Source organism: Urocitellus parryii, chromosome 5, assembly GCF_045843805.1.
Source record: "Urocitellus parryii isolate mUroPar1 chromosome 5, mUroPar1.hap1, whole genome shotgun sequence".
NCBI classification, from domain to species: Eukaryota; Metazoa; Chordata; class Mammalia; order Rodentia; family Sciuridae; genus Urocitellus; species Urocitellus parryii.
In genome coordinates this window covers 193199913-193227902 of record NC_135535.1, presented here as the reverse complement: position 1 = coordinate 193227902, position 27990 = coordinate 193199913, and the positions used below count along the sequence as shown (strand labels likewise).

Here is a 27990-nt window from a genome sequence, read left to right as displayed (position 1 = left end):
CAAGCCCTTGGGCTTGAAGGAAGGCTGGGGCACTGTGAATTAGAGAAAGGGAAAGACCCAACCATGTTTCCACCGCATCTTTCCTCTTTATCTGTTCTGATAAAACACAGAGAGAAATTGCCTTTCCGCTCCATCTGTGTCTACGGAGTTTCTACACAGACTGTTTTGTTCCCTCTAGCAGCTGCTACAGTAAGGTTGCTGCTGCTATGGTCTCTTAGATTCGTTTGGTTTGCACTATTCTGGGATATACTGATTCTGCCTCTCTTTGTTGAGAGGGAAAAGTGGTCTGTGGCCAGGGAGCTCTCATAGGAAGCCCATAATTCTCCCATTTTCTGAACTGAATGGGTGAAGCAAACTCATTGCCCTTCCTTCCCTCCCATTTATCGGCTGATCTCAGATGCGTGGTTTTCCTTCAGATTGTCACAATCTATGGCAGAAGTGTGTGCAACTAAAAAGTCAAGATTCTTTGGGGGTTTATTTCAAATTCTGCACCTGGCTTTTTCTCTTGCTTAATATAAACATGTTAGCACCTCTGTCTGTCATTTCTGAACTGGGAATAAAACTAATCTAAATAATCTCACTGTATTATTGTTGCAAGTGGAATTTTGTACATTTACCCAAAATAGAATTCCTGAGCAGTAGAAGGAAACACAGAGGCTCAGTGGTCTATGTCCAGGTTGAAGGAGGAAGGGCACTGATAATCTGCTAGGGCTTTAAATCTCCATAGTTCATGCCTTAATTGGGAACATGATTTCTCCTCTGCATGTTCCTTGGATTCATAAAGCAAACATTTTTATTAAAATAAAAGGTAGAGAGAAGTGATGGGAGGGGAGGGGAGGGTAAGGGGGGATAGGAAGGGCAGCAGAATAAAATAGACATTATTGCTGCTGTATGTATATATGTGACTGTATGACCAATGTGATTCTGCAACCCATACAATCAGAAAAATGAGAAATTGTACCCCATTTGATTCAAATGTATGAAATGTCAAGATCATTGTACTGTCATGTGCAACTAATAAAAAAATAAAAGAGAAAATATTCTGACTTTTGACCACTCAATGTATATATAGTCCCCACTCCCATTCTGACTTTAAAAATGAAGACGAACATATTCAGTCCCCAAGGGCTCCGTCAATTCCTACAGGTTAAGCATTTTTAGTTCCTTAGACTTAGGAGGCCTCCATTAATTCCCTCCTGCTCTCCTGCTCAGACCCAAGGGCCTCACACTATCACACTGAGGACAGTTCTTGGCTGACTCCAAACCTGAGCCATCAGGGAATAGCTTTCCTATGTTGGTGAGCACCTCATCCAATTGCACCTCCCCTCCCCTCTAGGCAATTTGTAAAGGCATACGCTGAACACAAGAAGGGCAGTGGGATATCATGAAACAAAACAGCCCCACAAAAATGTCTGCTGTGAATCACCTCTTTATGTCAAGAACAAGCTTAAAAAAAAAAAAAAACAAGAAGAAGAAAAAGTATACATTCCCTTTTCACCAATGTGTAGATTATCCTGTGCCCCCAGAGTGAAAGTCCCCAGGCCTACCTGGTTAGTCGACTTCATGAGGATGTAATTAGTGACCTTTCCAAAGGGCAGCCCCAGGTTAATGACGTCATTCTCAGTACAGCTTCCTTCAGGGAGATTGCAGATATGCACCACACGGCCAGCACCTTTCCGTTGTGCAAACTGATAGAAAAGAGCAGTGGCTAGTCTTCAAAGACATTTCCCTTGACCCCTCTATTGCAGATATTCCTAATGGTTATCTTCCCCCAAATAATGATTGCAACATGATCATTTACAAAATCAATGCAAAAAAGGATTTTGTTTGCAGGCCTACATAAAGTATCAATTCTAAACCATTTCTTTTCAAAAAGGATTCACATTTCTAAAAAGTAATAACATCCAGGGCTGGGGAGGATACAAGGAAATGGGCATATCCATATGTTGCTGGTAGGGGGGTTGTGTGTCTACATTCTTTTGAGAATATACTTTCTCGGTGATCCTACCATCCTAATTTTGGAAATCTTTCTTACAGAAATTAAAACAATGCAGACTTGTGTACAAAAAAATTACTGTAGTACTTTATGGTGTGGTTAAAAAAAAAAGTTTAGAAACATCCTATATGTCCAACAATAAGGGAAGATTTGAGAACATAATGATTCAAGCATACAGTGGAGAACCACAAAGCCATTAAAAGAAAGGAGGTAAATGTGCCCATATGCAATAATTTTTAAGACAGATCATTAAGTAAAAAATAGGTCGATAATCAGTATGTATACTACAAGGCCATTTGTGTATGTGTGTGAGTGCACGCGTTTGTGTGCATCCTGGGAATTGAACCCAAGGCCTTGAGGCATCTGAAGCAAATGCTCTACCACTGAGCTATACCTCTACCTCCAACCTTTTTTATTTTTTATTTTGGGACAGGGTCTTGCTAAATTGTCCAGGCTGGCCTCAAAGTTGTCATCCTCCTGCCTCAACCTCCTGAGTAGCTGGAATTACAAGCAAATACCACCATGCCTGGCTCTATGATGTCATTTTTGTAAAACAAAACTGTACAAGGACAAGATAAAGAAAGAATTATAAAAATGCTGATAATTATTGGAAGTATTTAATTACCAAGGGTTAACTAGACTGTTCTCTATTGTTTTGTATGTTTGAAACATTTTTGCAGTGAAAACATCTTAAAGGCTCTAGGCACAAAGGCACAGAGTGCACTTATCAAACTGTCAGTGCTGGTTATCTGCAGGGAAGCAGAGTAGGAAGGCAGCAGGGGATACATATTGACTCTGTTTCGTATATACCTCAAATTATTTGACTTACAATTTTAAAAATTTCCAAGAAAAAGAAAAAGGGCATAGAAAAGTTTGTAGGAACTTAATACATTCACAGCAACAATCTGTAGTTTAGAGCACTGGTTTTCCACACATTTTTTTTTTTTTTTGCCTTGGATTCCTTTTTTCAAAGAAAATTTTATACACCAGTCCCATATATTCAACAAATAAAAGAGAAACTGTTACAGTCAAACTTTGGGATCCATCACACTGCTACCCCTTGCCCCAGGCACCTCTAAGGAACACAGCTTGGAAGCCACAACCTGGAGGGGAGAAGTGTGTCCCTTAGGCCTGGTGATACCTTAATTAGCCTAGAATCTCCCTGAGCTTCAAAAATTAGTAACCATAAGCCCATCCAACGTGGAAGAGAAGCATACAATTTTCCAAACCTGAAATAGCATAGCTGACATTTGCAGTCACCATTTTCTACAATAAAGTAAACTTCAACATCTCTTACATTTAATGTGGGTCTGACTCTGCCGAGGTAACAGAGGGCACGTTTGAGGTCTCATTCTAATCAAGAGTGAGTACTTGGGTAATTCCATCATGAAAAGGCCTCACTTGTCTCACAGGGCCAAGGACAATTGGAGTCAATGAGAATTTACATTAATGGTTCAGTCCTGAATTGGAGAAGCCCAATTGCCCCTTTCATACCTCCCCCATGATAGCGTTCAAAATGTCAAGCACCTTCCCAAAGGGGAACAAGGAAGGATTCAGTGTGTGGCACAGGCACATCCCCTCCCCAGAACATCCCTTTGTCTTCATGAAGTGCAATGGATTCTCAGAAAGCTGGAAAATTGAGGCTAAGCCTGGGTAGCCAAGACTGAGCCCTTCTGCAGGGATGATGGGAGAAGGGCTGTCAAGAGGCAGGTTCTCTGCCTTCCATTAGGGTGAGCCATTGACATAAAGACGCAGACCCAGCTCACAAGGTTCCAAGCAGAGCTCAGTGGCTGGCTCTCTGAGTTGATTAGCAGGAGGGCTGGGGCTGGGCGTTCTGCCTGGTCTCTTAGCGGGGCACGTTTCTGTCCCATGTGACTTTGCTGTGGTCGGTCTGGGCAACGTGTGCTTGGACAACAGAGCAGACATGCAGGGCAGTTCTGGGCCAATCCCTCTCCTGGCCTGTCTAGTTGCCTAGTGACCAGGCACCAGGGCCAGCACTTCTCTCATTGTCTCCTCTGGCCTGAAAGGAGGACTCAAGAGGTCTTTATCTGAGCACAGCAGAATAAACAGGAATTCACCTCCCAGAGAGTAAACACCCTCCCAGCTGCCAGTCACCAAAGAAGAGAGGAGATGTAGTCATGCTGCAGATGTTGCCAAATGCACTAAAATGAACAGGTATCCATCAGGGGTTAAAACTTTAAAGATACACTCACCTCTCTGCAAGGTTCTAGAAAGTGAGTGTTACTGATTCCCGTGTTGTGGCTTAGTAAGATAATCATGGTATTTTTAGAATTCTTCAGTTAATTATATTAATTTGGAGCTTCTCAACGGGTGAAATGCAGACGGGTTTTACGTATACTTGGATACTGATTCCCTCAGGCAGCAAGCCAAGTACCTCTAGTGCCCAAGAGCAGCTTCTTCAGTTTATCATTTTCTAAGTGAGCCATGAAATGTAAATCTTGAGAACCACTGGATTAACTGTTTGCTCTGTGTTATGTCTGCTTCAGGGGATTGGATAAAGTCTGTCCAATTAGAGAAATTATTTTTATATGTTAAATTCTTTTGCCAATATTTTATTTAGTAAAGTTCAATCTAACTTTTTTTTTCCTGTCATTCATATAAAATATCCTTCTGTTGTTAAATTCACTTTTAGGTTCAGGACCATGTTTGATTCATAAAAAGTGTAGGGTAATAAGTATTATCACTCTATTCTTGAAATAATTTATATAAACAGGGCTATTGGTTGCCTATGCCCTATGGGAGATCTGAATGAGAAGGGAGAAAGGGGGAGACGGGAGAGTGAGGTCTCTGGGTGGTACTTCTACAGTAAAGTTCATTCCTTCCGGGGCACTGACAATCCTAAGTGCTTTTGAGAAAGCAGCATGTTGCTTCGAAGTAATTCCCACCCTGGGTTCTCTAATAAGCCCTAAAGCATTTCTGAAGTTAATAATACAGTAATCCCCCATCACAGGGACTATGTTCCAAGGCCCCCAGGGGATACCTCAAAGCACAGAGAATAAAAAAATGCTTTCCCCCCATATGTACATATGATAAGATTAAATTTATAAATTAGGTCCAATAAGAGGTTAACAATTACTAATCACGAAACAGAACAATTATAACAATATACTATAATAAAAATTATGAATTTATAATAAAACTTTTGAATTGTTTATTTCTGGAATTTTCCACTTAATATTTCAGACCAGAGTTAACCTCGGGTAATTGAAACCACAGACAGCTAAACCAAGGATAAAGGGGAAGTATCAAACAGCAGTGGTATGGGGAGCTAGATAACATTTTTGACATTCAAAAAGCTGAAGTGATGTCATACTTTGAGTTCCTTCACTTTTTTTGTGTGTGTGTGGCACTTTCTTGATATGGTAAATTTGTGTCAAATCAAACTCAATTTGGCCTAAGGAAGCCTCTATACTTGGAGTCCTTACTTAACACCCCACAACCTAACTTAGTAAGTAAACTCACAAAAAGCCCTAGGAGTATACTTTTGTAACAAATAGCTGAGTCTCAACCAATCACAGCCACTGAACTTCAATCAATCAAAGGCAGTCAACCAATTAGAACAGATTCAAATAAAGTAAGTGCCTAGCTATAACCAATCCGCCTGTCCCTTCCTCACTTCCCTTTTCTGTCCATCAATGCTGCTCGCCTACCTCCTGGAGTATAGCTCTCTAAACATGTTTTTGGTTTGAGGATTTCCTGATTTGTGAATCATTCTTTGCTCAGTTAAATCCTGTTAAACTTAATTCATCTGAAGTTTTTCTTTTAACACAACTGAGATCTTATACTGATTGGTGTGTCTGTATCTTTGATTAGTGAAAATAGGTAGTTAATTACTAGTATATTAATTACATTAATATAAGTACTTGACAGATAAAATCTTTCAAAATAGGGAATATGGGACAGGGGCTGCTTGGGGTAAGAGCACAGAATAAAAGGGATGTTGGGCTATCAAAAGCATGGGACTTTCTGATATGAGTGGAAAGAAGCCAATCCTGGAAAACAGAGGACCTGGGTTCCATTCCCAACCCAGCCACTGATTAGGTGCAAAACTAGTTTCCCTTTCTGGGCCTTATTCCCATGTCTGAAATGAGGGAGGTAGCCTATATGTCTAAAGTCTTTTCCATATATAAAAGAACTATGTTTATGGTTCTAAGTTCTTAAATTTCACTCCTCCCAGAAGCCTTGAAGGCTAAGCCATAAGACACAGGATAATGATACCTTTCCCCTTGGGTGCTCAGCATAAACAGGAAAGCCCTGCTGTCCATCACCCACCCAGTCAGTGTGCTGTTCGCCATCTCTCTGTCTGAGCTCAGCTGTTCAGCTGCACATCCACTTACAAACATGTTCACTTTTCAGGCATGCTTGTCTGTGTTGGTGATGATCTCATCTTTCCAGCACTACAGATAAGCTCTAAGTTTATCTTCTTGTTTGTGAGCTCTGCTGCTCTCTAAATCTGCTGCCATGGTGCCCGAGAGAGTTGAGATGATAGATACATTGAGGTGAACTAGACACCCAGGCCTGGTGCTTCTCTGAGTACAGATCCACATCATGTATATGCTTTATAGACACCAGGCACCAGGGTCAGGGCAGCAGGGGAATCAGACAGACCCAAGTCTGTGTCTCTGCTTCCCAGTCACAGAAGGCCAGCATAGGCCAATTACTGAATTTCTCCAAATCCGAGTTTACTCGCCTCTAAAAGTTATCCTACAAAAATTTATTCCACAGCCCTGTCAAGAAGATAAAATGCCACAATGTAAGGTAGGTGCCTTTGTGCAATGCCTGGCATCAGCAGGCTCCCATAAATACAGATTGATCTCCTTTTCGCCAGCCATTAAAGGGTGTGCCATCATCATGATCCTAGATTGGGGGAAAATATTGCTTTAATTACATAAGAGAAAGTCCATGTTCTTAGGAAATTCACGCTGAAACGGAGTTGAAGAGGTCCAATATCTCCAACCTACTCCAAAATAATGACTCAGGAAAAAAATGTGTAACTGCCTAAGAGTGATAGAAAGAGAGGGAGAGATGTTAAGAGAATGGGCAAAACATAAATCTGGGCAAAAGTTCTATGGGAGTTCCTAATACCTGTTTTGTAACTTTTCTATGAATTTAAAATATATTGAAAGTTATCAAAAAATAAATTTTAAAAGATGAGCAGATGAATTTAAAGAGAATGGGAAGACTTCACTGTCTTGAATTTTTGGTGTGAGCACTGCCAGGCTCAGTTCACGTCCTCTGTCTTGCTCTGCCTGCTGAGCTCCCAGGAGACACAAAGACAACAGGTGCATTTGAAACTCTCCAGCCCAAGGTCAGATGTCTAAGAGAGCTGAAGTGTCAGGGCTGTAACCAAAGCCCTCATTACCAACCTAGAGGGAAAATCATCCTTTCCCAGCTGGCAGAGCCTTCAGCCTGCCTGCAGGCCAGCAGTAACCTCGAATGCCCCCCTGGGATTGCAGTCCTGGGCTATGCATTTTCGCTCACTGAGGTTGCTCGTTTAAAACCAGATGCTGCTTCTAATAGTTCAGATGGTTGGGGCCCAGACCTCCCAACTCACCCACAAATCTTTTATAGCGAGGCGAAATATGCAAGAAGCAAACAGACTTGAAAACGAAGGTTCTGAGACCTTACAATGCCCTTTGGTGCAAGTAGGAACAGGCTTTGCACGTGAGTTCAAAGAAGAGGCCCAGTTCAAATAACTTTCAATCAGGATGTGGCTCGGGGCAACAGGCCTGTCAGGTGAAAGAAGTCTCTCAACATGCTTCCTAGAACTTGGGAGTATAGATTCGATCTTCAGTAAGTGATTTTTGTGCCTCAGCCTCCTCTCTTTGTGTGACCTAATTGCATGTAGCACAGAGTCTGCAGACCTCTGCTGGTTGTGTGCTAAACACACCTAAGGACAGATACAGGGCAAATGTTTACTCCTCATGATGTCAACTCTGAAGGTAATACTGCAGACGGCAAATGGGCATGGATTTCATTGCTATAGATCTTAGTTTAACATGGAAGCCTTTATTGACACTATCAAATATTTTATAGAGCAAACTAGCTTTGACTTGAGTGAATTCACTTTTACCGGTGCCAGACCTACCTGCGATCTTGGGTGGTTCACATGCTGGCAACTTTATCCCTGTAAACTTTGGAATCATGGGATTAAACTAGAGGTAGTCTGGCCTACACCCCAAACTATGTGAGGACACTGAAGCCCGGGAGAAGATGAGGAAATTAATCTGCAGTCAATTTAACAGTGGCAGATTGTGATTAAAACTCAGGTCTCACCGAAAACTATCAATCACAGAATTGATGAATGAAGGTAAATTCACATAATATGTTATAAAATAAGACTATGTTCTGATATGGGAAGGTGTTGGAAATCAATTCAAATATGAGAACTCATGTTAAGCAAAAAACACTAAACTGCTTGATAGATTATATGGCATTACTTGACTTTTGCAAAAAAATAGACTTTTATTCATTAAACATGTATACATACATTAGCCAAAATTATCTGTAGTTATAGTAAAAGACATCTATAGTTTTCTCTGCAAAAAAGGAGTTTCTGTTTTTTCATATTTGTTAATGTCAGAAATTATTATTATTATTATTATTATTATTATTATTATTATTTTACATCATGTGTTACTTCTTTTCCAAAAAAAACAAAAGCTCTTCACAAGATGGCCACTCACAGAGACAGGAGGACAAATGTCATATCCCCGTCTTGTGTTACTTTTGTTTGTTTTTGCAGTACAGGGGATTGAACCCAGGGATGCTCTACCACTAAGTTATATCCCCAGCCCTTTTTATTTTTCATTTTGAGACAGGGTCTCACTCAGTTGCTCAGGCTGGCCTAGAACTTGCGATCTTCCTGCCTAGCCTCCCGTGTAGCTGAAAAATGCATAAAATGTCCCCTGCTGAGGGGTCAGAAATCATGTCAGCTGGGATGGTGGGGCAGGGACAGGGCACAGGTAGAAGAGGCCATATCATTTACTACTACTGAGGCTCAAGAAGTCAGGAGACTAGAGTACTCTGAGCCATAAACTCAGAAGGACAGACAGATGTCCTAGAAACAGCCAGTGTCTGAGGGATAACCTATGACGTAACCTTTTGGTCTTCCACAAACATTTGTTTCCCTGAGTCTCAGTTTCCTTTTTTACACAAGTCCCCAGAGTATGGGGAACTGGTGAGAAAGAAATAATAAAAACCATGTGTTTCGTCCCAGGCTGGAGAGGCCCATTCACAGCACCTGCACTAAATAAACTCCTAGGTGGCTGTGAAACCTGCAAGACGGTTTTATGGAGACAGTTACAGGCAAAATGCACCTTAGGCAGGCACAAGAAAACTATTTACAGCCTGAGAAGGCCCCAGCAGCCCCTTCCAGAAACATGATTACGCTGTTTATGACTATTCAGGCGGCCAAGGAGCAGGAGCCTCTGCTCTGTCAAATGGAGGCAGCTTAAGTGAAATGGAACACCCATCTCTGAAGACCCTGGAGTGAGGTGGGAGGGACTGGGGACAGACACAAATAACCCTGCCGCCAGCAAACACAGCACACAAGTATCAGTCCACTGTCAAAAATAAACACGGAGAGTCAGGCACAGTGGTGCACGCCTGTAATCCTAGCAACTGGGGAGGCTGAGGCAAGATCTCAAGTTCAAACCCAGCCTCAGCAACTTAGTGAGGCACTAAGCAACTTGGTGAGACCCCATCTCAAAATGAAAAAATAAAAGGGCTGGGGATGTGGCTCAGTGGTTAAGCACTCCAAAAAAAAAAAAAAAAAAAAGAAGAAGAAGCCCCAGTACCAAATAATAACAACAACATCAAGAAATAAACATGGAGTGAAATGTTTGGACTCCAGCAGAGACAAGGCAAGTTTTTTAAATTTAGCCCAGCTGTTGCCAGAAGAGCTGGGTGGTGGTGGTGGCCAATGGTTTTGGGGGTCAGTGGAGATTCAGAGCAGTTCAGGTATGTTCTATAGGCTCCATCCCAAAGCCCCGGGGGGGCTTGGTTCTCCTGCTTAAATACAGGGCGCTTCAGAAGCAGTAAGGCTCTTTGCACCACAGACAATTGTGATCCTACAGTGGCAGATTCCTGGCTGTGCCTGATTTTACCCAACAAAACGTGTTTCTGAAAAGATGTACGTGAATGGAATTCAACAGAAGACCCCGGCACACGCCTGTGGGGGAAAATGCATCAAAGCCCTCTCGAGATCTCTGAGGGGGGTTACCCTCTCCTTATTAAGGCCTTATTTTCTGTGTGAATTTTCACAATAAGCATAACATTTGTATGCAGGAAAATCATAAATTTGTATGCAAAAGAGGCTCTCGGCACTCACTGGAGCCTGGCAGAGCACCCTTTGGTAACAGCAGAGTCAACCTTTGATGCCTGCATGTCTTTGAAGATCAGTATTTGTACAAAGAAAAAAAATCAATAATCTATCTGAGGGACTCTCCAGCTCCTTAAAGGAGTCCTGAAAAATGTTTTTCAGTAACTGATCAATCAGCTCTTCATTTCTCAACTTGTCTTCACATGTTAATACATTTGCATTTCAGGTTTTCCAAAAGAGAAATACGGGTGCCTTCAATTCCATTTGCCAAAAATGACTAACACGGCTCCAAAATCTAACAGAGGGTGTGAATGAACATCAGCCATGGGTAAAGCAGGAACTGATTGGGGCAGCCTTTGCGCTCTCCCCCAGATGTCCTTGGGAAGGCTCGAGTGACCAGCAAGACTTCAGAGAACTTATAATGAGAAAGCCAGTCAAATAGTGCTTTCCCCTTACATGGAGTTTATAGAAAATGCCTTCAAATGCCTGAGTTCATCTTGGGAATGCTGTCCCAGTGCAGAAGAATCTGGATGCCCCACATGACTGGCCTCTTTATCTTGCTCCATGGTTGGCTGAGACTAGGGAAATCCCTGCCATCCCCAAGGTAGTCTCAGATCTTCCTAAGCAGCTTATGGGGTGAGAGAGGGAGGGAATGGAGGACTTACTAGGGGGAGGAATCATTGCATGCAAGTGCTCTCTATTCCACTGAGCTACATCCTTGGTCCCTCCAGTTCTCTTTATAAGGGGCTCATTTGATGCCAACTCTCTGTCTTGTGCCCAGACCTCTAGAAGTGGTCTGTGTACTAGCTCTGACCCTTGGGCCATTTGTTACCCACTCCCACCCTCCCTATCTCAGTTACAGTCCCCTCCACCTCAGTGCCTGGGGTTGGAGTCCCAGGGCAGGATGTGGGCACAGGTGCCTCTGTTACCCATAGGGCCTAGAAACCCCCCTGTGCCCTGGGGGTCAGGGCACAGAACATAAAGTTCTGTTGCTAGGGGTCTGTCCTTAAAGACAAAGGACCTCACACCAGCATTCCACTTTCCTGAGATTGACCCAAAGCTGCCAGTGACCTGGACTTGGCTCTAAGTGGTGAGAATGCAGAAAGAAACCATCAAATTCTCTTTCATGAAAATGTGGGCTTCCAGACAGGTGCTATCTCGAAGCCCTTCTCCCACACAACATCACAAAAACAGACTTGAATAGACAGACTCTGGGGCCCCGGACAGGCCTCGTGTGTGGTGATGAACCTCCCTCCTCCCCACTCACTCACCCACCTGGGTCTAGAAGCTACACTTCACAGCCTGCTCTTTCCCTGTTTTGCACAAATGCCCCAACATGTGAAGGGGACAGCACGTGGAGGGCGGCTGCAGAGAGCTTGTGCACAAGGAGAGAGAAAGGCTGCAGCTCCACTCAACAGAAATTGAAAAACACAGGCAGAGGGAAGAACACTGAGCCAGGCGCCCTCTAGCTGGGTGCAGCCACAGGCGCATTTTGCTTTGTAGCCTGTTTGGCCTCATGTCCCACGTGCCAGAGTGGGAGGCTGCACACAGCAGGTGTGCAAGAAGTGTAAGAAAGGGAGTGTAGTGTAAGAAAGGGGGTCACAACCGTTGGGCAATGGAAAGATGAAGCTTTAAGAATTTGAGGTACTAAATGCATGTTATGCAGAGAGAACAAAACTAAAAACAGAAAACAAAAATCATTAGATGGCACCAATCATTTGCCCAAGGGGTCAGCAAGCACAATTAGTATGTGGTCCCTACTGCCCAATACTCTCTCTTTTTGGCTCAAGTTTCAGAATTACCCTCACACAGGGAATGATCTACTTTAATAAAACATCAGAAATGATTTTAGAATTAAAAAAAAAATAAAAGCTCAAACTTCGTTGTGTTTTCTAAACCAGTGCTGACCGCTAGAAAGCCAGTGGATGCCTTTGATTTGAAGAATTTTGTCAGCTTCTTCATGCATGTTTCGATACTAGCTGGACTGAAGGCAGCACCTCTTGGCTCCGTCTAGGGATGCTTTTCTGAAGGACACAAAGTCTCATCCTCACAGCCGCATCCCAGCCTCCTCTGCACCTCTAAGCCCAGAAGCAGCAAGTAAAGCAAATGCTTTGGGGATGACAATGGAGAAAAGGCTTTTCTGTACTCACATTTGTCCCAGAAGGAAATGCAGGATTTGACTGAGCAAACGGCCTTGCTGGAATGGCTGCGTATGATGTTCCAAGATTTGAGGCATATTCTAAATAATAAGTGATACAAGCCAGGTGAAAACTTTGGAGTCATGCTAAGGACATACATGGGATGAGAAAACTAAAAATTTCCTTTTAACACATTTATTAGTGATTGGCATGATTACACCTCTGGGCATGTTGTAATCAGCAATACTTGTAAGTATGAAATATCTCGGGAATACTGATGCATGCTAGTGGCTTGGAATCTGTTTGCTTTATAAATGCACAGGAAGGACGCATCAGAGAAGTCCTGGTTCTTAAAGACAGGACATAACAAGCCTGCAGTAGCTGACTGCAAACTGTGACCTGTAGGGCTGTGCTCACCTTCATTTCCAGCAGGGCTGTAAACAGCTGTGCCAGTCGGGGAGCCACACAGTGCTCCCTCTGCCGAAGCCAGTACACACCGGATGTCAGCACTGGAGAGAGGTGAGAGGGTGAACCAGTTTCTCAATAAATTAAATGAAAAATTACCTTACGCCCCCACAATTATACTCCTGGGTACAGACCCTAAATAGTTGAAAACAGGTCCTCACACAAAAACTTGTACACGACTGTTCATGGCAGCAGTATTCACCATGCTGAATACTGTGAATATTATTCGCAGTAATAATATTCTGTGAAGCAACCCAAGTGCCCATCAAAAGATGAATGGTTAAGCAAAATGTCATACACATGTAGTGGAATATCGTTCAGCCATAAAAAGGTCTATGTGTGAATGAAGCTTCAAAATATTATGTTAAATTTTTAAAAGCTAGTCACAAAAGGTCACATAGGATTCCATTTACCTGAAATGTCCAGGAGAGGCTAATCCTTAGAGACAGAAAGCAGATGGGTGGTTCTGGGAGGTGGGGGAAGGAAAGGGAAATGACAGAGACTTAACAGGTTTGAGGCTTCCTTTGGGGGGAATGAAGATATCTTGCAACTAGATAGTGGTAATGTCTGCACAGCCTTGTGAATGTGCTAAATGCCACCATATTATAAATTTTTAAATTATTTTTAAGTTGTGATAAACCACAACATAAAATTGACCATCTTCGATATTTTGAAGATACTGGGTCAGTGGCATAAAAACACGTCCACACTATTGTGCGACCACCACCGCCATCCATCTCTAGAACTCTTCATCTTGCAAAACAGAAACTCTGTGTCCACCAAACACTGACTCTCAGCCTCCCACACCTTGGCAACCACCATCTGTTTTCTGTCTCTATGAGTCTGTCCTCTCTAAATGCCTCCCACAAGTGAAATTACGCAGTATATGTCCTTTTCCGATTGGCTTATTTCAGTACAATGTCCTCAAAGTTCAAGCATGCTGAGGTATGTTTCAGAATGTCCTTTCTTTTTAAGGCTGAGTAATATTCCACCGTGTGCACAGACCACATTTTGTTACCCATTCATTTGTTCCAGCTGCTCTTGAATCCTGGCTGCTGCGAATAATAAGGGGAGATCTTACGAAGGGGCCCATTTCAAAATTCAGAACCCAGTTGTCTATTCTACACCCCTGGGCCAGACCCTCTCTTCTCCACCTCCACTGGTCTCTAGGTATCTACTTGGGCTGCTGAGTGTCTATTCTCAGCATGGCAGTCAGGGACCTGTCCTGGAGTCTGAGCCCATCACCGCTTTGCTCAACCCTCCAATAGCTCCAATCACACAGCAGCACTGAGTCTTCACAGTGGCTGGGTCTCTGGACCTGGGCCTTGGTACTTCCCTGGCTTCTCTCCCTGCCTTTCTGCCCTGATCACAATGGATGTTGTCTAGTATCCTAGGTCCACACCATCTGCAGGGCCTTCAAATCTGCTGTCCAGTCTGCCAGGAATGTGTTTCCCCCAGACAGCCCCAGGCTCATTCCATCCTCTCCTGAGGTGTCCTCAATGAAGTCTCTTCCAAATGCCCTCTTTGAAATGCAAGGACCAGCCCCTCAGTGCCCACGTGAATGCACACACATTTCCCACCCTGCCCCAGTGCTGCCTTCTGCTTAGCATTTACCACCAGGAATGCTAATTTTTCATTGTGTGTATCCTCTGCATTGAGTGTAAGCTCCTCGAGGACAGAGACTTGGCCTATTTTGTTCTCTATGGTTTCCCTTGCACCCAGCACAGAGCACAACAGACAACAGGTGTTATAGATCTTGTTGAGCGCACGCATGAATCCAATCTCTGGAAGAGCACTTACTTTTCAGAGAAGACCAGGCATTTCTGAGCATGCAGCTTCCCCTTCACATGCAGCTCCCAGTCCTAGGCCAGAAGGAAAGAAAGATGACTAAAGTAAAATTGCATCACGGGGGAGGCAGAGGATGAGTGCAGAGTAATCGTCAGGCAGGGAACACAGAGCTCCCAGAGGCTGGTCCAACCCTGCACATGCATGTCTTCCTCTCCCTCCCTCCGCCCCCTGCTCCTGCCTCCTCCCCCTGCCCTCACTCCAGGGGCCTCTGGTCCATACATCCCATGCCCATCTTGGACAGTAACCCAAACTTCACAGTCAGACTCCTTCTTCCCCTTCATTGGACCCTGGGACCCACCTGCTGCTCCTTCTGTTCTTACAGAGAGAACACACCCATTTCTATAGCCAACTGGGAGATTCTGACCTGTGGACTCACCAGTAAAAAGGCCTTAGAAAAGGATTATGGGAGACACAATCCTTGAGCACCTCCAGAGTTAGCCAGTTCCCTCCCCAAGCTGGAAGGGAGAGGGCATGTCCCACCAAGTCACAGGGACACACATGGATGATCTGACCCAGGCAGAGGTGAGTAACACCCTGTGATGTGACTCCCACTAAGGAAGGACTTCATTATATTCCGTGACTGAATGAGAAATGGGAGGCAGGACAGTCCAGTACCTAAGAGGCACAGGCTAGGGGCGGGTCAGACACGTCTTTGGTTTTGGTTTCTGCAGTGCTGGGGATCAAATCCAGGGCCTCACAAGTGCTAACAAGGACCCACCACTGAGTTACATGCCACGTTTGAATCTCTCCTCTGCCACTTTCTAGATAGGAGGTCTGAGGTGAGCCATTTCGTCTCGGTGCCTGAGTTTTCTTGTTTGTGAAGTGAAGATAGCCCCAGGTATACCTCATAGAGTCACCCCAGCACACAGAAAGGGTTTAATATACGTCAGTTATTACAATCATCATCGCTTTGGAATATATCACTGCATCATCAATAAATTTGGGGGGGGATAATTACACTATCATGGGCTTTTGTTTATAGCAGTTCAAAGCACCTTAAAACCAGTGGGGAGGTGTCATGAGGCTGAGGCCCCTTATAATAATTTGTCTAAGTCCCACCTAAAAACTGCTCCCTGCCCATGACTCTAAGTTTCTACGATTTCTTTTCCTTTCAAACTCAGTCCAATGCGTGTGCTTGAGGAATAGTGGCTTCTAGGCCCACCACAGAGGAAGAGCCCTCCACAAGGAGGCAGGAGACAAGTCCCAGAGCCCTCTCTGCACCCCAGGTGGGGTCACTCCATCCCCTTGGGTCTCAGCTTGCTCATCTATAAATGAGGCAAGGAATCTCTCACTTGCCTTAAAGCAAGGCCGGGCCCCCGACACATTTGTGAATTCCTTTAGGTTCTAATACCTGTCATTTCAATCAAGGGTCCTGGCAAGGTTCTGTTCTCTAGTCCCCAAATGTCCACCTTCTGGCCCAGCTGGATGGGGCCGGGAGCCTGAGTAGGTTGCCAGCTGTGGCTCCCAGCCTGCCCTGGATGACTCACCTTCAAGTCAAACACCTTCTTGTCACACATGGTACAGATGTGCGGCAGGTGAAGGGGTGCCACACCGTGGAAGTCATTCAGCTCGTGAGCCTGCAGGGGACGCACAGACAGCATGGCCTGCTCCTCCTTGGCCCGCCTCCGGGCACCGCTGAAGCCCTGCTTGCTGTTGTTGAGCCGACCCCCGAAGGAGGGAGGGGTCCTGTCTGAGGTGGGTTCCTCGGGGTCATACAGTTCATAGGGCTGGCTGGGCGGTGGAGGCCACAGGCTGGGACCTGCTGCAAGATCAGGTTTGTTCTGGCCAGAGAATCCAGGGGGGCTCTCCCACTGGCTGTTTGCACCCTGCAGCAGGGCCCCTACTTCGCCTTTCATGCCCCCAGTTTGCTCAGCTGGAAATCCACCTGCCACGTGGGACCCTTGGGCATTGGGTCCATAGAAATCTTTGGAAAAGGCAAGTTGGCCATCTTGTCCTGCATGGCCATAGTGCCCTTCGTAGGTCACACTGCCTGAGGCAGAGGCTGAGGCTGGCAGGAAGCCGGGCTGACCGTCTGTCTCAGAGCCGTATGCCTGGCCAGTGCTAGCTTTGCCATACTCGTAGAATCCCGTGGTGGCTGGAGCAGTGCCCCCCTTGCCAATGCCCAAGATGACGGCTGGCTGGGCAGGGGTCTGAGGCATCACCCCGCTGAAAGGATGCATCACCACGGCACTGGGAGGCTGGCTGGGAAGGCTCACAGAGGGTCCTGGGCCTCGTGGCTGGTTAGGGGGTGAAAAAGCAATCGAACTCGAGGGAAACCGGGCGCTGGGTAGGGCTGCAGCATGCTGGGGCACTGCAGTGTGGCTGTGGGAGGCACCGAGCACAGATGGATGCCTCAGCTGGTTGAAGAGAGGCTGGGACATGGCCACTTTGGAGAGGACTTGGTTCAGCACCGTGGCGGCCGCAGTATTGTTGGTGACAGCTGTCTGTGCCAACTTCAGCCGGTGGAGGGTGAGCTGTGCCTGCAGTTGGGCCAGCTGGAGACTGGCAGGCGAAGGTAGCAGAGGGTTCGGATTTCGCACAGAGAAGGGCTGCTTGTCCAGGAGCTTGGCGGCACTGCAGGAAGACGAGAGGTCTAGGTGCACAGCTGGTTTCAATGAAGGGGACAAGGGACTGTTTTTGCTTATCTTTGGTCCCCCTCCCCATAAATAAGACCCTTCTATGTGGCTGCCACATACAAAAGAGTTGAAAACATCTAGGCTAACAAGTTTTAAAAAGACACAAGTGCCACTGGAAAATTATATGACAAAACGTGCCATCTCCCTGGTAATTAGAAATACAAATGGAAACCATTAGAAACAAAATTACCTAGCAAAACAGCCAACATTAAAAATAATGATGATAATAAAAATAGAACCAGTGCTGGAGAAATTAAGTGGAAGTGATACCTTTTTTCTTTTCTTTTTTGGCACTGGGGATTGAGCCTAGGACCTCATGCACGCTAGGCAAGTGCTCTCTATCACTGAATCACTGAGCTACATTCCCAGCCCTGGAGAGATTACATGGAATAGATAGAATGTCAGTACTAGTCTGAATTCATACTGCTTTGGTAAAAGGTAGTCTGGCAATATGAATTCCTCACACCCATATTTTTTTACCCAAATTTCAATTCTATAAATCTATTCTAAGACAAAATATCTGAAGATATTTAACATTACATTGTTTTAAGAGTTCCAAGTTGAAAATGACCAACATCCAATAGTGGGAAGATGGGATTTGATCTGAGTAAATTATATCTACATAATTAAATATCAAGTAATCATTTACTAAAGATATTTAAATTTCTACCTTATTATGTAAAATTTAAGACATTAAAAAAAAGTATATCCAGCCAAACAGGATGGCACATGCCTATAACCCCAGGGACTTGGAGGTTGAGACAGGAGGATTGCAAGTTCAAGGCCAGCCTCAGCAACTTAGCAAGACCCTGTCTAAATTTTTTTTTCAAAATTTTAAAATAAAGGCTGAGGATCTAGCTCAGTGGTAAAATACCTCTGGATTCAATCCTCAATACCAAAAAAAAAAAAAAAAAAAAAAGTTTATTCAGTTTCAAGCCTAAGATAGAAAACATTCCAGAATGCTAAAGCCCCCTTGGGTCCTTGCTCTCCCCATCCCACCCTCCCCATCATTGCCAATGATAAACACTACCTTGAATCTTTTAGGTAAAGTCACCGGTTACAAAAACAAAAATTTAAAAAAAAAAAAACATTTAATGACATGAGAAAATCCATATGCTCCAATGTTAAGTGAAAAAAGCAGGTTTCAGATTTGCACGCAGAGTGAACTGTATGCATATCTTTGCCAAACTTATTTTCATCCTTGTCCTCATTTCACATCCCAGAATAACAACTCAGCTCTTAAACCCAACTAACATAAGCAACAACCCAAAAATTACAAGTGAAAAATCTAAATTTGGGGTAGTAGGCATGAGTTAGCTCTCATGGAGAGCTTATGGGACAGCAAGGAGGGGAGTGGTGTTCTGCCTGACATGGGCCATTCAGGTGATCTGTGTTGGTTGCTTATGGTGTTTTGTGGACCCAATGAGGACACTTAGTCTGGAAATGAGACAGACTTTGCCAGAAAGTCTGGGATGAGTGGTTACCAGAGTCAGGGCTCTGAGGTCTTAAGGATCCCTTGTGGGAAGTGGGTATAATCAAGAAATGTGTTCGACATTTGATGAACTGGATTTCTAAGACATCTAAATGGGAAGAAGAGGCCTGTGGAATCTGAAATCAGGACTGCCACAGACGGGGCAGGCCATGGGGCAGGCCATGCAGTCAGCATGCTCGTGAACGGGAGGTGGGGTGGGAAATCCCAGCTGGGACCGTTTAGTCTCCTCTGTCCCAGACACTGTGCAACAAAAGTCCAATGACGATGAAGCAAAAAAAGGAGAAAGAAGCTCAGATGGGGAAGAAGAGGAGACGTGTGGAAAGTGGTGGCATGTCACAACTGTCCCACTTTGGAGACAGGCCTGTTGCACCTCTTCCACGTTGGAGTGGACGTCGGCTTCTGCTTGGGTTTGCGCTTTGCACTGGAGGCAGCGTGGAGGTGGAGAGGAGGAAGGGGAGTAGGAAACACTGAGCACATCTATTATGATACAACGGTGTGGCCAGAGCTTCGCCTGTGTCACTTCATTTGGTCATTTTCACCCCAATTTTGCAAGGCAAGAACCTTACAGCTCGGAGGGATTAGATGGCCTCTTTAGTAAACACTCGCTTTGGTGAGGATGGCTGGTGAGCATGTAGGATTCAGACTCCAATCAGGCTTTGAAAAGAAGAGAAGCATCAGGCAATTAAAGTATGCAGTCCCTTTGATACACCCTCATCGGCTGTTTCCTGTCTTATTTGAAGTGAGTTCCCAGAACATCAGACACACCCACATTCAAATACAAGTACAAAATACATCTCAGAGCTATATAAAAATGATGCTATCATTTGGAGGTGAAGTGTTCCCCAAAGGCCTGGTGGTACCCAATGCAGCAGTGTTCGGAGTCAGGGCTTTGGGGAACTGATGGATCATGAGGGCTCTGACCTCATCATTGTACTAATCCACTGATACCTAAATGGACCACTGGGAGGCAGTGGAGGCTGTGGGAGGGGGTCCTGGATGAAGGAAGTAGGTAACTGGGGGGGGGCATGTCCTGGAAGGGTATTTCTTGTCCCCTGCCATATACGCACTCTCTCCCCTGCTCCCTCTCCTCCTCCATCTTCCTCCCCTCTCCCCTTCCCGGCCACTGTGAAGTAGGCTGCTTTCCTCTGCCACACCCTTCTGCCTTGGGGTTCTTTAGGCCTCACTTGGGGTCTAAAGCAATGGAGCTGGTTGACCAGGGACTGAAGTCATGAGCCAAAGTAAATCTTTCCTACTTTAAGTTGGTTTTCTCTGGTATTTTTCACAGTGACATAAAGCTGATTAACACAAATGATCCTGTTACTCTTTCCTATTTGTGTGAAAAGTCAAACACTTGCTGTGAAGTTGTTAAAGAGCCACCCAGCTAGCAGACCTGCTGAGCTCCAAGGGCAGAACAAGCTGGCATTTTAAGATACTGGGAAGGCCAAGGTGAAGGGTAGTTATAGACCTTTTCTTTTTTTTTTTTTTCAGGGAGGTGGAGTTGCCCTGGTTGTCGCCAAGCTCTGGGGACTCCAATGTGGCCCAGCACAAATCTTGGCGGCAATGGAATGGGGAGGCACTACAGAAATACAAAAGAAGAGGATGGTCAAGTCTGATGATGGATTTCGACTTGGGTAGCATTCGGTAGTTCAGCTTTAGAAGAGCAATTAAGCTTAACTCAAAACCCAGCCCACACAGGGCCAACTCTTCCTACCAGGTTTGTCCAGCACACAGACTGTCCTTACTAACAAGGCGATAATGAGGTGCCAATTTGGTTTCCATGACCAGAGTAAGACAAGGTTGGTTATGTTTTTTCCAGAGAAGTCAGTTGTATTTTCTCCACTCACATTCTGGGCTGAAGAGAGATCTTGCTGGAGACTCCTCTTTGCCTTGGGAAGGGCATGGGAGGAAGAGCTATGTTCCCAACCAGGAAGGCTGACTACGCTGGGCATCTGTAGATCAGCCACAGAGACAAGTGCTTTTCAGAGTATGCCCAGGTTGCAGGAACTTACCCACTGAGATCCAGCATAAAAAAACAAGAGGGCTAGCCAGCACTTTGCTTACCCTATACCTACTGTCCCAAACTATATTTAACCTTCATTAGAAGTGATTTTACATGAATCGTAGCTAAACACCTATTTTAAACTAAAATCTTCATTAGGAAAAGACACATCATCCTAATAAAGTAAAAGAAAGGCAAAAACCTAAAATTCTTAGCTTGCAAGATTAACAACCTGAAATTTCAATGCATCTAGTGATACAGAGTGATACTTATTTACCGTTTTGCTGTTTTGTTTGAAGTGAGTTCCCAGAACATCAGGCCCACCCACGCTCAAATACAAGTACAAAACACATCTCAGAGCCAGATAAAAATGACTTTGTTACTCTTTCCCATTTGTGAGAAAAATTAAGCTCCACAAAAGAAAGGATATGTGTTGGAGACAACTCGGATTTTGCCAGCATGCCACCTCCCACCGGGAGGGCACTCAGTGACTTCCGTGAACAGAAGGAAGAAGGAAGGAAATGGCCGTGGCTTTGAGGAGATGTGGACATCTCATGTGAGTATACATTTCTCTGAATAAAGGCCCTTGAATAGTTCAAAAAGGAGAATCTAAATATGCCCAGAGAGCAAATGGATTTTGCTGTTCTACAGCTAAGCATGTACGTCGGTACATGGTCACCCACCTAGGGGACTATCTATAATTTCCCATTCCAGCACAGGAGTTCCAATACACTCTTCTCCCTAAGTCTAGGTTCTGAAATTGACTGGATAATTGAATTGTGATCCACTGAAGACATCCATTTTCTAAATCCACAGCCTGTGACTGTTACCTTACATAGTAAAGAGGACTTTGCAGATGTGATCAAAATAAGGATCTCAAAATGGGATAAGATTAGCCTGAAACTATCCAGGAATGCCCTATGTAACCTCCTAGTCCTCATAAGGTAGAGGCAGGAAGACTGGAGTCAGAGAGAAAAGATATAAGAACCAGACCAGGGGTCAAAAACAGGGAGGATGCCTCAAATCCCGTGCTGGAGTTGAAGGTGGAGGAGGGGCTGTGAGCCAAGGAAATCCAGGCAGCTTCTAGAAACTAGAAAAAGCAAGAAAGCAGAGTTTTCTCTGGAGCCTCCAGAAAGAACTGGCCCTGATGACCCCTTGACTTCAGTCCACTAAGACTAATTTTGGACTTCTGACTTCCAGAACTGTAAGAAAATTAACTTGGTTGTTGTAAGCCACTATAAATGTGGCAGCACACTGAAGTGGCAATATGAAATTGACCCACTCTCCAAAGACACTTAGATGCCAAAGAGGCTTCACTCAGAGGGGCAGGGGTAAGAGTGGGCACTGACTGAAACTGGTGGGTATGAACTGATCCCTCTAGGGGCCTTGGGCATCCTAAGACCTTCTGGGAACTTAGCCAGGAGCCAATTCTACCCAAGCAGATAAAACCCAGAGGTCTCTTCCTTTAAAAGTCAACTTTCTTTATTCAGCTGGAGCCATTGCAACTAGGGAAGCCTTAGAATTGCAGGCCCTTAGGGATCAACTCATCCAAACTCCTTATATAGAGGGAAAACAGTTTGTCCCAAGCCACATAGCTGGGTAGGAGCAGAACCTTAAGGAGAACCCAGGTCATCCAACTCAGCATCCAGGTATATGGCAGGGAGGCAATTCTATGCACCTTTCCTCTTCTAAGACTCACATTTGCAGTTATGTAGTCAGGTCGGGGATCTGGGAAGGAAGGAGAAGGGCCCAGTGAGTTACAAAGCTGGACACCAGGCAGGGAGTGAGAATATCTATCTCACAGCCACCCCAAGGCTGATCCAAGCTTGTACAACAAACAGCGCACTGTGGGTGCACTGACCCAGCCGGGCCCTGGTAAGACTGGCTGCCCCCAGGGCTGAGCTTTCATTTCTCTGAGCCATTAATTCTTACAAAGAATTCACAGCGTATAATTAGTTTAAAAACCCTGGTTGTCTACTTGCTTAGAAAGATTTTTTTTTAATATTTAAATTAAAGAAGCATTTCTCTCAAGAGCTTTAAAGATAAAGTACAACATAAAGGAGAATGCTGGGATGTTTGGGAGATGCAGATGAAAACTGTTTCAAGGGGTTTCATTCCACGGTGTGGGAAGGACGTGAACCTCCTGAGTCCAGCAGGAAGGCACAGTGGCACAGCAGCTGTCTGCGCTCCATAGTGTTCCTGGTTGATCTCTAATCTCTTGTGCTTTTTATTTGCAGTCCCAGGTGGGATGCAATGATGCATTCATATTTGGCCACAAGGAGAGGGCAGAGTGTCTTCAGTTTGTGTCAGAATGCTGAAAACTCAGCAGAATTCTTGTTATGCATTTCATTCTATTCTGAAAGGAAGGGAGAGTGTCCAAGATACAGGCAGAGAAGCCATCAGATGGCCAAAAGGGTGCTCAGGGGTTTGTCCGTTCAGCCCACCTGTACTGAGTATCTGTCCTGAGCTATGCAAAGTTGCCAAGACCTCAAAATGGAGAAGGAGAAGCCTTTCCAATACCACAGGAGAGACAGGACGTGAAGGGGGACGAGGCAAGCTCAAGGCAACAGGACGCAGAGGAAGGGGTTCATACCTCAGACGTTTTAGAGAAACTTAGTAAAGGAAAGAGAACAATACAAGGGCTGTTCCTGAACTCTGAACAAAAACTTATCAACACGCTGGGCTTGTTAACTCAGCTACAGATGTGAGCATGCGTCAGGGGTCCATCCGTGATTGGCTGCTGGAGGGTGAACTGTGGTCAGAGATCTGGGCCTCCATCTGCCTATTACAGGATGTGAGATTGGGGGAAAGTTGCTGAATTCTTCTAGCCCTCAGAATCTTCTCATCTGGAAAATGGGGATAGTAAGCCCCTTGCAACATATCTCAGACCCAGGCAGTCAGAGTACCACACCCAGCTGGCCACAGTGGAGAAGTGGTTAGTTCAAGGATGGATGCTCCTTGAAATTTCATTGGAGGAATCAGGAAAAAGATACTCTGTCATGCCTGGTTGCTCAATCAGTTGTTAAGCCTCCACTTAAGGAGAGCCTGCCTGAGAATAAAGCCAGTTGAGAAGACCCTGGCCTGGATACAGGGTACAGGCTGGGTGGCCTCCTGGGAGCACCTTGAGCCACCTTCCCCAGGATCCATTCTGGTCTCTTCTGCACATGAACCAATACATTTCCTTCATTTGCTTAACAGAAAGAATAATGCAAAAAGAAGGCCCACCTACTTCAACCACCTTCATTGAACTCCCCAATTCCTCTGCAGGGCCCACATTGACTCTCACAAGGTTCCCTGACACTCTCTCCGGGAAGTGGACTCACTACAAGGACCAAGGGAAGCTAAGGCAGGAATTTTGGTATGAGCATCTGCCAACCAGAGTGCCCTGCTTCCGGAAGGTTCAGGAAACAGAATGTTCCTCCACCCTGTAGATAAGAGCCCCACCCCATGGTCACAGGCCTGGGTGCAAACAGTGTGGGAGGAAAGGGTGTCGGCTGGGGACAGCCTTTCACAGGCCCAAAGCTCCAGCTCTGAACACACAGGTGCCCCTGTGAGCAAGAGAAACAGCACCTTGGTCCTCATGGCTGGGGAAGAGGTGGGGTGTAATCACCCTCCACACATAATAGGCCACTTTTGCTGAACTAAGAACTGTCTTTGCATTGGTTATCCCTCTAGGAGAAAAACAAATCTTTAATACAAATACAATGGTTCTTTGGTCTTCTCAGTTGGGACACAGGTAGTCATACAGTGGGAGTCATACAGTGCCTATGGGACTGGGAGCTGTCCTGAACGAATAGCAGATTGGAATCAAGCTTCCTGGGTTCTCGTCTCAACTCCTCAAATTCCTGTTTGTCAGCTATGTGACACTGGGCAAGAGTCTTTACCTCTCCAAGCCTCAGTGTACTCATTTATAAAAAGAGCCACAGTCTTCTCTTATAGAAGAGGATCATAGCAGTAAAGTTGTCAAAGTGCTCGGTAGCCTGCTAGGTGCCAGAGATGCAGGATGTAACATTCTGTGCAAGACAATTGGAAAGAAGACGTGTTTGGTGTGATCAGACACATGTTTTCCTTTCAGAAAATATCCCTCTACCCAGGAAGTGGTATTTGCCACTCACACTTTTGAAGACAGACTCACGGCCACTGTTATGGTTTAGATATGAGATGTCCCCCAAAAATCTCACATGTGAGACAATGCAAGAAAGTTTAGAGGCCAAAGTATTGGGCTAGGAGAGCCTTAACCTAATCAGTGCATTAATCCACTTTGGGGTATAGACTTTGTTCCTGTGAGTGGGACACATACTCCTCTATGCTTCCTAGTGGCCATGTCCAGAGCTGCTTTCCTCTGCCGTGATGTTCTGCCTCACCTCAGGCTCAGAGAATAGAGATGGCTCTCTCTGCACTGAGACCTCTGATAACCTGAGCCCCCAAATAAACTTTTTCTCCTCTAACTGTTCTTGTCGGGCCTTTTGATCATAGTGGTACAAAAGCTGACTATGAAAGTCAGCAAGGTTCAGGATACAATGAACTAACACCTATTCAGTCATGTTAATGGAGTTCCCGCCATATCAACGTGATTCTCCTGTGCATCATAGCTGGAAGAGAAGGGACATTGCCCAGAGGCCTAAAGCACATTTCAGAGTTAGTACCAACCTGGGCACAAATTCTACTTGGCTACTGAAAAGCTGGTGGCTGTGGGCTATTCCTTCTCTTTGGTGTCATCATGGTTAGAAGGTAGATGGCTACATCTAGGCTATGGGCTCACTGTGAGTGCTGAGAGACAGGGGTGCACAAATTGTCCAGCACAGCTCCTAGGACACAGTAGGCAACCACTGCTCCGACTATCATTATGACCGTTGTCATTGTCATTGCCATTACCATTCCAGTCATCATCCTCATCGTTGTTACCACCAGGTGGGCTGTAGATGCCCTCTGCCAAGGCAGATGAATCTTCCTTGGAGACAGAGATGGATGGATGGCAGTACAAAGCAATGTAAACATGAAGAGAAAATAAAGTCAGGGACAGAGGACTGCCGAGAGGGGAGCGAGCAGGGCTGGGGCTGGGGCTTGAGGGGAACAGAGAATCAAAACAGCGGCTTTGTGAAGCAGACCAGCGGTCAACAGGAGACCTAGGGGCTGTGGAACAGCAACAGGACATGGCTGAAGTTCTGTAGTACGAGCCTGTGCAGACTCAGCCACTGGCTCTTCCCTGGGTGATGTTCAGCCACTCAAAAGCAGAAGCCAAGAACCACGGTCTAGAATAAGGCAGTGTCTAGGCCAACCCCACCAAACATACTGGAATATGCCCCACAGCTTCCCGATGACCAACTGGGGAATTTAAATCCACTCCCAGTTTAACTCCATTCACTTTTCCACCTGAGTAACGAATATTCCATCTATTCTCTTGAGCTAACATATCAAATATAATCCAGGTGAGAGGATTCATGGCCAGGCAAGAGAATGTTTTCCGGGTTTGGTTACGCCTTTATCATGTGGCCAAGTCAAAGAAAGTGCCATGCTCGGGGTCAGGTCTGTGCTGGCCCTGCCCTTCCACAGCACGGTAGGTGAGTTCACAATAATCTATTAAATAGTTTAAGAAGAACTAGAAGAGAGGAGCTTGGAGTCCCTAGACATAAAGAAGCGATAAAGAGATGGCAATGCTAATGGCCCCTACTGGATCGATACACATGATTTATAATGCATTGAAATATCACACCGGACCCCATAAAGATGTGGTTATTAGGTGTTAATGGAAAGGGAAAGAATCCTCAGCTCTACTGTAGGGGCTCTCAGAAGGTCGGTGCAGATATGAATCGCAGGGGTAGTCCCTACATGCCAGGTCACAAAGACCATAAACACAGAGGGACGAACGTTCAAAGTCAGGCTAATTGTCACAGATTGCAAGAAAGTGTATTAGAGATTATTTCATTTAACCCACTTGTTCTACAGAGGAAAACATGAAAGCCAGTGAAGTTGGGGTCATACATGAGTCAGCCCAAGTCACACCCTTGGATAGAGGAGTAGGACCTGGACCCAGGTCCCCTCCCTCTCAGGGCTGATGCAGTGGCTAATGGTGGGACATGTACCCACAACACTCAGGGCGGGGGGAGGGCTCTTTTCTTTGGGGGAGAGAGTGGATGGCCTGCTTTTTGATGGCACCCTCTTCACTGGTAACCATAGTGCCACTGGATCGTCACTGGCTGGGCCTCTGTGACTAATTTTGAGATTACCGGGTCAATGCTACTAACCCGGGTTTGGGCCTTCGCCACGACATTACCATACGATGATTCATGTCACCATGACAGCTTTTGGAATGATTCATAACAGCAATAATAATCCTGCCATCTCTCTTTTGTTGGGTGTTTTTCAGTTGGTGGGTTAGTAAGTGTTTTCATCTCGTCAGTTTTCTGATCTCCAGAACCCACCACATGGGTAGTTGAGTCAAATACGACCATTTCCCATTTATGTGGAGACTGAGACCCCAAAAGTGGGATGAACCACCTGAGATCACACCACCCTGAGTCTCTCATAACTGGCTACTTAATCAGGTCACAGTGCCAGGTACATGGCTGAGGGTCTTTTCACTGTGTGGCATTTCCTCTCTTTACACATTCGCTGACCAGAGCTTCCAAAACCACATTGGTGCTGCGTCCGGGTACTCCATATGCCTCTTATCAGGCAGAGTGTGATGCTCAGCACCAGAGAGATGGCAGGCACGAAGGGGCAGCCAGGGGTTCCATAACAGAGAGGAGGGGGCCTGCCTCTCCTGCTAGAGTTATTAGAAGAATCAAAACATGCAAAACAATGCATCCAACGCACAGGTTCTGCCAAGGCCATGACAAGAGAGACTGTGAGCAAAGAGAGGTCTGACGTCAGCCTCACCACCAGGAACCTCATAATTCTTCTTTTCTTGTTCTTTCCTCATTACTGTCTTTCTTTCTTAAAATATTAAAATATTTTATAAAATGATGGTTTTAGAGGTGGGATTTACTTTAAATATTCAAAAATTGCAAGAGTATAACAAATACCTACAAACTCATCACCCATCACCCCAAACATATGCTAATATCATTGT

General features: G+C 45.2%; 1 protein-coding gene across 7 annotated transcripts in view; it reads right to left on the bottom strand.

Annotated features, from left to right (window-relative positions):
• Nucleotides 1-27990, bottom strand: part of Rbm20 (RNA binding motif protein 20) — a 185470-nt gene that overhangs the window by 36120 nt on the left and 121360 nt on the right. For 5 of the 7 annotated variants that reach the window (XM_026389172.2, XM_026389175.2, XM_026389171.2 and 2 more), the window contains 5 exons: nt 16279-17365; nt 14744-14805; nt 12896-12987; nt 12491-12579; nt 1548-1688 (listed from right to left, as the gene is read on the bottom strand). In XM_026389172.2, the coding sequence (XP_026244957.2) occupies nt 1548-1688; nt 12491-12579; nt 12896-12987; nt 14744-14805; nt 16279-17365 (1471 nt within the window). Of the gene's footprint in view, nt 1-1547; nt 1689-12490; nt 12580-12895; nt 12988-14743; nt 14806-16278; nt 17397-19485; nt 19574-27990 lie in introns of all 7 variants that reach the window. The other 2 variants (XM_077799024.1, XM_077799023.1) reach the window with 2 other exon arrangements.